At 40.7% G+C, this 8885-nt stretch overlaps 1 protein-coding gene across 1 annotated transcript; it reads right to left on the bottom strand.

The window, feature by feature from the left end:
- Nucleotides 1-2844: 2844 nt before the first annotated feature.
- On the bottom strand, nt 2845-8869 carry hhex (hematopoietically expressed homeobox). The gene is made up of 4 exons (XM_008438199.2): nt 8260-8869; nt 5594-5772; nt 3643-3693; nt 2845-3554 (listed from the first exon to the last, which is right to left on the bottom strand). The coding sequence occupies exons 1-4, from the start codon at nt 8630-8632 to the stop codon at nt 3291-3293; spliced, it is 867 nt and encodes a 288-aa protein (XP_008436421.1). The 5' UTR covers nt 8633-8869; the 3' UTR covers nt 2845-3290.
- Nucleotides 8870-8885: the final 16 nt, after the last annotated feature.

Genomic DNA, 8885 nt, shown 5'->3' with positions numbered 1-8885 from the left:
GCAATGGCAGCAGAGGAAGTGAATGAAGCCGATCAGTTCATGTTGGTTGCACTTCCAACATATTGAATTAACATTAACTGTTACCTTGTTTAGATTAGCTCTTTCTTCACAGTGGAGGACAGTTGGTTACAGCACAGGAAACTTCCAGTAAGCTTCATAGTGTCGAATGGGCGCATAACACACATCATGGACAAATGTTACCAAATTGGTCAAATTTAAATCGTCAACACAGTCCACACCTAGAGGGAAGCAATCGATTCTCAATAGCCAGACCCTCTGGAGGAAGCAAAGCAACAAAGAGCTGGTTTTACCAGGCTGCCTTCAGATGTTTTTTAGTGTCAAAGTGTTGGAAGCTGGCTGGCTCAGAGTGGAGGGACTAACTTTTGACTTTTATCTTTACTCATGTTCTTTTGATTTTAATAAATCAAAGGAATGAAATTGGGTTAGGCATAAAGACAGTTAAGGAGTAGCTTCTCATCAAAGTCTTGCCATTTTTTTCTGTTGTGTGTCCACTTCACATGAGCCTCTGTCCCGGCTGGCGACACCAGTATCGATGTGAGCAGTGTTGTCCCTCATTAATTTATCAGTTTAACAGAGTCAGGGAAGTGGGGGGCAGCGGGGGGCTCGGCAAGGGGAGATAATGGCTTCCATTTGGCCAAGGTCAACAGTCAACACATTCCTCAGTCGTTCAAATAAATCCACACATTAACTTGTGTCCATCAATACCACCAAACACACACACCCACACCCACACACACACACACACACACACACACACATACAGGAAAATATAGTCGGTGTGTTTTAGTGACATTGCCTTGTTCTGTCTAATCTCTATATAATTTCAGGATCTGATTGTTTCTCATCATTTTCACTTTAGTCAGTTCTGTTTTACTTCCTGTCACTGAGCTCCATATTTAAACAAACAATAAATAAGTTGCATTATTTTACTTTTTTAATGCACTGCCATTCATAGAAACATGGCAACAAACTGCTCTCCCAAATATACACTGGAGAAGATTTGGTACAAGATGACAGTTTTCATAATCAGGAAGGATAATTAATGGAAGTGTTGATTAATGTCACATTAAAACACTCCAGCTCACTGGGATCTGATTTTTAATCTATCTGATTATCTTTCAGTTCCAAGTCTTCCTCATTAACATGTCGAGCATTACATATGAACGAGTAAAGACATAACTGTCCATTTTCTGATTACAGTTAGTGTTCTCATAAGGAAACATTGACAGTCAGATTTCACCTCACCCTCACACACTGGGTTGACTCAGAATACTCCTCACTCATTCATTACCTCTTCAAACATCCCATTGAAATGTATGTGTGTTAATTAGTCATTAGACTCTAATCATCTTGTATTTGTTCTTCATTTGGTGCTTGAAATGACCAAACGAGGAAGACTAGCTCTGCTTAAACCCATCAGCTTCACATAAAAGCTGCCTTCTTTTTTTATCATGTTAGAAAACAAACATCTGTGATCACTCCTGATTTCTTTATCAATATTGTTTGTGTGTGTGTGTGTGTGTGTGTGTGTGTGCGTGCGTGCGTGCGTGCGTGCGTGTGTGTGTGTGTGTGTGTGTGTGTGCGTTTGTGCGTGCGTGCGTGCGTGTGTGTGTGCATATGCGTGTGCATGTGTGTGTGTGTGTGTGTGTGGCTGCAGAACATTTCACCTACCAACTGTGTGTGCTTTCCTTTGAATGTTGACTTTACTCTGCACAATTTGTGAACCATTACCCAATACAGAAGCTGAGATCAATGAATGTTCTGTTGACTGTAGAATAGTCTTGCATGTGGAGGCCATTCAACCTCGGTAACGTTACCCAAACAAGCCGATCACTGGATATACATCACATTATCACACGGGTCTGGGATGCATTTACAAAATTTTTAGGATTATTTTGAAATCTGCTTCTTTTTTATTCCTGTGAAAATGTCCTGCGTGTGAACAACCCAGGTTTGTGTTGCATGTCTATCAACTCTCTCTGTTCCTGCTTCTCTGAAGGTTCAGTCAATCATTAACCTAATCTACTCACTGAAAAAGTCCCACTCATACTGTTTGCATGGCAGCTTGATAAGCTATTTGAAGTTGGATGTGGTGATGGGACAACAATCGACATAAACCAAATGGCTCTCTAATCTGTGGCTGTCTTTATTTCAACATCTGGGGACAAAGAGAAGCAGCTCAGTGAAGAACGGTGATTAGGTTTAAATTAAAAGCTGGAAGTGCGTCTGTTCTGGTGACATCACAATTACTGAGACTGGAGCTAAAGAAGATTTGGACAGGATCGCTGAGATGTTTGGGATTATGGAATATTTTCTATGATCGATGGTGCAACAAGAATGTAGAGCAAATAAACAAAACAAAAACTGAAACAAAGTCAGTTTACTCAAATCTGTACAAATAAGTCTTCTTTGAACTCTGTACAGATTTTGCACATCATTGAGATAAACATCTAATTTAATTAAAAATTATTCAAAGTAGTTTTCATACAAATACATTTGTGCACCTCAGTCAGCTAACAGCAGGATTAACATCCAAGTTATCATATTAAGAAAAGACATACATTGGTATTTTCCTTTAATACATTTTATAATTTAAATGTGGATTATTATTATTATTATTATTATTATTATTATTATTATTATTATTATTATTATTATTATTATTATTATTATTATTATTATTATTATTATTTATTCGTAAAATTCAAATATCTGAAGTTCATAAACTGTAAAAATCTACTCATGCAGCTAATTGTAAATTAAAATTAGATTTTTTTCAAAAGCACTTTTGTCCTGATTAACAAAAATGACATTTATGTCAAATGTAATTTAACATGTCTTTATTCAGGTCAGAAAACGTCTTTTAAACATGACTCCAAAAGTACATTGTAAGCTTCACTGATTATTAATTTGTATACCACAATCTGAAAATACATTAAAAAACGATAGAGGGAAATACCATATATTTACAGTAATCGTTAGTAGTCACTATAATGCAATCCAAAAACTATTATACATCATATACAAGAGGTAAACACGGAGCCGAGGACTGAATGTTAAACAGATCTGTGAATCAGAGCTGCAGAAAGCAGCATTATGGCTGGAGATAAAGCAATACAAGGTTCCAGTCCCAAAACTGAAGACATTTCCAAGAGTCTTTTATTTGAACTTATTTCTGCATTCCAAGGAAGGCACATAAAGCTAGTTTTAGAAACAGAGTTCATCGTCCAGCCGGAACACTGAGAGGCCGTCTGACCTACGCTGCACAATTATGGGTTTAGTGTTAACTCACTGTTGTTTTCTATATCCAGTTCCTGGTCTGAATCATCGGACACGTCAGAGTCCAGCTCCGTGGGGGACTGCACAGACCCAGAGTGCAAACGGTTACACCCCGGGGTCAGCAGGGGGGTTGGGCCTGTCTGCCGGTGCTCCATGCTCTGGATCGAAACCTGCTCCGTCATTTTATCCGACTTACAGTTCCTCCCGAGCGCGCTGTCGTCCTCCACCTCCCGCTTACCGCCCTGGGGATTTTCCTGCCACAGATAGGGAGATGGATTTAAAGTCCACGCAGATGTTTTTACTGACTTTATCTGGCAGCTCTTTGTTAAAAGAGCTCTTCACCTGTTTTAATCTTCTCCACTTGGCTCGTCGGTTTTGAAACCACGTCTTCACCTGAAACACAAAAACACTCGGATGTTCTTTGTCTGTCATGTCACAAATTTTTATTTGTCACATTCTCAGAATTAAACATCAAAAAAAATAAATGTAATGTTTAAGACTTAGAAAACAAAGTTGACAAATTATGAGGTGATTCAAATTCGTGCCACTTTAAAAATAATAAAGCATAACAATATCAATAAAAAAACATCTCTATACAATTTAAACACCTGCTAGTTCTTATCTTAAAAACAATAGAACAGAAAGTAGCCCGTATGATCGCTGATCATTCTTATCTGTCTCTTCCCACTGGACACAAATTCATGTATTTTAGAAACGGTCAAAGAATTATTAGAAAATATAATTGCTTTTCTATTCTATGAACGGCAGCAAACTTCAGTACTCACTTTATCAATTATAATAAATGCGCAATTTTCTCAGTTTCGAAGCTGTTGTCTGCTGGTTTTATCGACAAATGGATATTGAACGTGTACATGATGGGTTTTTTTTAATGCAAAATCAGCATAAAGTAGATATTTTTAGAAGAATGATCCTCATTTGGCTCACTGGGTCAGTGGGAAGAGCAGGTCTAATGCGATGTGCTGAAGGCTCTGAACTTTCACTTAATTACTATTTTATTTTCTAATAGTTTTTAGATACTGATTATAAAAGCCCGTATAGTGACAAGAGTTGCAAATTAGTTTACGCCAGAAGCACCATGATACATGCATGTATCCGTCCCATGCAGTCCCATCGGTTTGTCTGTTATCGTGTATTTGTGCCTATAATAATAATAATAATAATAATAATAATAATAATAATAATAATAATAATAATAATAATAATAATAATAATAATACAAACACTACCGGTGTAAAAAAAACTTGGTATAGATTCATAGATTCATTATGGTTAAAATAAAGACGTGAATTGAAAAATGTCAAATTAAAATTCAACACAAAATAAATGACTTGGCCGAAAGTTGTGTCGTTTGAATTTGCTATGGATAAAAGGCTGAGATAAAAGGCTGAGATAAAACAAAGTACTGTCGGTTTTTCTTTTTTTTTTTCTTTTCTTTTTTTTAGGAAAATGCTCCCCGCCCGTCAGGCGATGGATTCTCTTGCAGCTGATCAGACTTTATGCTTCACTGAGGTTAAACTGCAGCTCAGGGAGAGTCTCGGTTATCCTGCTAACTACCAGCTTTGTCTTGTAAATGAGGTATTGGATCTTAATAAGACAACCTGTATGAATAAAGGTTAAATAATAATAATAAAACTTTTAAAATAGTTGAATTTAACTAAACATAAAGCATGAGAGGTCTGTCCCGAGTCTCTCAAAAAGACTGAACGATTACAGGACATGTCCATGATCCAGCGAGATTCAGTCAGTCCTTTCGCATTAAGAAATTACTTTAAAAGTAAACAATGATTGTTTTAAACAGTGTAAACATTTTTAGACATTCACAGTTAGTAATCCCAAAATTATTCATACCCTTATGGAAAATTTGGATTTATAATAGTCTTTTATTTTTAGCGCCAGCGGAGCCGCAGCGGGTCGGGTTGCTGTTTGTCCCGCTCAGAAGTAAAAAGAGGAGAAATAATTAAGTCTAGATGAAAATAGATACAATATTATTTTCAAATCGAATACGAAGCTGACGTTTATGGCTAAATGGAGAGAAAAAAATTACGCGTAACTTTGAGACGCATTCAGCGGCTAGGATTTTTAAAGTTTTCTCGTTTATAAAAAAAAGAAGAACGAATATTATTATTATTATTATTATTATTATTATTATTATTATTATTATTATTATTATTATTATTATTATTGAAGTCAGACAGAGCTTCCCTCTTCCCGGAGATAAAAGGCTGAGATGAAACAAAGTTCGGTCGGTTCTGGACAGGTTCGGGATCCTCACCTGTCTCTCGCTGAGCTGCAGCATCTTGGCCAGACGCTTCCTCTCCGGAGGGGACAGGTATTTCTGCGTCTCAAACTTCTTCTCCAGTTCGACGGTCTGGTCGTTGGAGAACCGGACCTGGCCTCCCTTTCTCTTGTGTAGGGGCCGCTGGATAAATGGGCTCCACAGCAGGGGCTTCCCTTCACACACACACACACACACACACACACACACACACACACACACACACACACACACACACACACACACACACACACACACACAATTGCATGTTCAGTGACCCGGCCCAGTCAGACGGTTCCAGCTTTAGTTTTGTTGCTGCTGCTGGATGTTGGATGTTTCACAGGAAAACAACAATTCAACAATACAGACAAAAAGCAGAGCAAACTAAAACGCATTTTTGAAATTAAAATATAAAGAAATAAACACAACAAGAACAAAGCTTCATATGTGATTATTAGAATTTCTAATTGCATCCTGGATTATAGGGGAAGCCCATATTAGGAAAGCAATACTTGGAGCTTCAGCAGAGAAAAAGACCGCATAGATGTGCGGAATCAGCGCAGTTTCCTCCCAGTAATGGTGTGGAACAAACAACAGCAGCCAGCCGCCTGCTGCATGCTGCCTTTTCAGGAAGGTCGTGACAGAGTGAAAACTATGGCCAAATATCCGCTTCATGTGCTTCCTGCTTTTTGCTGTGATTACAGACGAGGAGGGCAGGCGCCTGCTCTCACTCACACTAATATGATGCCATGTGCAGCTTTTCATGCAATCTGCGACATTTTGACCAGAAGGATAGTCTAAGGCTGTGGAATGGCCAAAAAAGGTGTTAGTGGCCTGATATCGAAGACAAACTCAACTCTAGTATCCGGCAATTATTCTCTATTACTGCGTGTTAATAGTTAAAACAAACAAACAAACAAACTCACGGCACATCCTGTCAGTGGATGGTGAGAAACCAGTCGTGTTGATTCTTTGTGAAGGTTTTAGGTAAATGATAAACTGTTTGAATAATCATTCAGAAACCAAAAACAGAAGTTTTGGACTCACATCTGTTCAGATTTCAGCATCAAATCGACGCTTTTCAGTTTAATCATCACAAAACTGGAGAAATGTGAAACCAGAATCAGTCCCAATGAAGGCTAAAATAAACTGCACTGAACAATTATAAACAAACTGCATTTTTATAGTTATTTGCAAACTTTTATATATTATTTTTATTACAAGTAAAATAAGGTATAAATTGTGTACATTTTGTTGCAGTTTTTGCATGAACCCGTTTGACTTCAAAGCGGCTCCTTTTTAAAAGTAATTATAGACCTCCATTAAAATAACCCGATCATTGCATAATTCCAACAAACTGATCTGGAGTCTGTTTAGAGGTGATCAGTTTGTGAGCCGCGCCATGCGACTCACAGTCTGGAACCCGGAGGCTCTTCTTGTTCCATCTCTGCTGTGGGGGTCCCAACGGGCCCGGACCCCCCCCCCCTCCTCCTCTCTCTCTGCCTCGCCGCCTGCCATGAAGAAAGTCAGCCACATCCTCGCAGGGCCCGGCAGAGGAAGTGCAACAATATGTGAAAAACGGATCCCGGGCTATCAGAGGCCGAGTGTTTCCTGAATATGTCTGTATTGAGGATGTCGATAAAATAATCAGCAGCGTGCAGCGGCCTCCCGAGGAAGCGGCTGGCCGGGGTGAGACAGGAAAACATTTAACAGCTTCTGAGAGCAGATTTACTCCTATCGACTGGCTCACAGCTTCCGCTATGAACGGAAAAAGGCCCGGCTTGCTCACTAACCCAAAATCACTATACTTCAGAGGACCGTCCTATATTCATTATCAATCTTATCTAATTTAAGTTGAACTCAGCCGAGTCCAACCAGGCCTGTTTGATATTTACACCAATCATCACGTCTCCAGACCAACAGTCAGCTGCTCATGATAGAGGGGATTCTTCTGATCTTCCAGAACAATGGGCCCCCGGAGAACAAGTCAAGGTCGGCCACTCAGGGCCCCCAGCGCAACCCCAGCGTGCTGAATGGATATGCCTGAAGCTATTGTGGCCCTAAATGTGTGTCACAATAACTCATGTGTGCGTGGTCAGCCATCATGCGCAGAAGCTCTTTGGAAAAACTGTGTAAAAGTCTCCAGCTGGTTGTGGTCCTGTGTACAGTGTGTGCGTGTGCGCGTTTTTTTTTTTTTTTTTGCACATAGCGAACATGCAACTGGAGAAGATCTGAAGTTCGATATGCACCACCAAGCGTGATACTCATGCAAAAACGGTTTCGTTGGCACTGAAACGAAGTTTGTTAACGCAGAAAAGCGCCTGCATTGAATCAGAGAGAATGATGTTACAGTCATAGAGGCCGGGCATATTTAGAATTGATCATATATAGACCTGATTGTTGGGAAATGATGATATGTTAACTGAGACACCCTTACAAAGATATGTTTTCACACAAAAAAGGGAATACAAACTAATTTAACTGTCAAAGGAAACCCGAAACACTGTTTTGCTCGGTAACAGTAACAATGGGACTTGATGATGAAGTGGAAGAATCCACCCTGAGTCTAGGAACAAAGTTTACGCACAAGGAAAGAAACCAGCTGTCAGTTAAACAACTGTCAGAATGGAGAAAGCGAAAAGGGGGCGCTGGCCTCTGCTCACCGAGGGGGTCCTGTCGGAGCAGCGCCTGTGCGTATTCCCCCATGGAGCGGTGCTGCTGCTGGTGGAACGGGTAGATGGAGCCGTTGAAGGCTCCGACGGGGCCGTACGTCGCTGTCAGCGCGGCGTGGGACAGCACCGGGTGGATCGGCGTGGGCTCGTAAATCGGTGTCCGGTAGGGAGAAATCAGATTGGTGAAGGAAGAGTTCGCTGACGGGAGTGTCGGTGTGGGGATCACCGGAGTGGAGCAGGAGGAGGAGGAAGATGAAGATGAAGAGATGGCAGCCGAACCAGTCCTTCCTAGGATGTCCTCGATGTAGAAGGGGGTCGGGTGAGCCGGCTGGATGGGGGTCGGTGCGTAAAGCGGGACGCTCATGGTGTGTACCGCTGCTGACGCGCTGCGTCTCTCCGTCTCTTTCAGGATAAATCTAACACCTTCCTCACGTCTTCAATCCAGAGCTTTCTGTAATCCCAGCTCTGACGCTGAGCTTAATTTTTCTCACTTCCACTAACCAAGAGGGTCCCCGGACTGCGCAGGGGCCGTTACAGTGTTTTGGTGCCCATCAGGTCGGACTGCTGGCCAGCTGACATTCGATCCAACCGCTGGGTCTGTTTTCTGACTGCACGCG

The sequence above is a fragment of the Poecilia reticulata genome, chromosome 19 (assembly GCF_904066995.2).
Source record: "Poecilia reticulata chromosome 19, P_reticulata-male-v2, whole genome shotgun sequence".
Classification (NCBI taxonomy): domain Eukaryota; kingdom Metazoa; phylum Chordata; class Actinopteri; order Cyprinodontiformes; family Poeciliidae; genus Poecilia; species Poecilia reticulata.
This window is presented reverse-complemented; position numbering and strand designations above follow the sequence as displayed.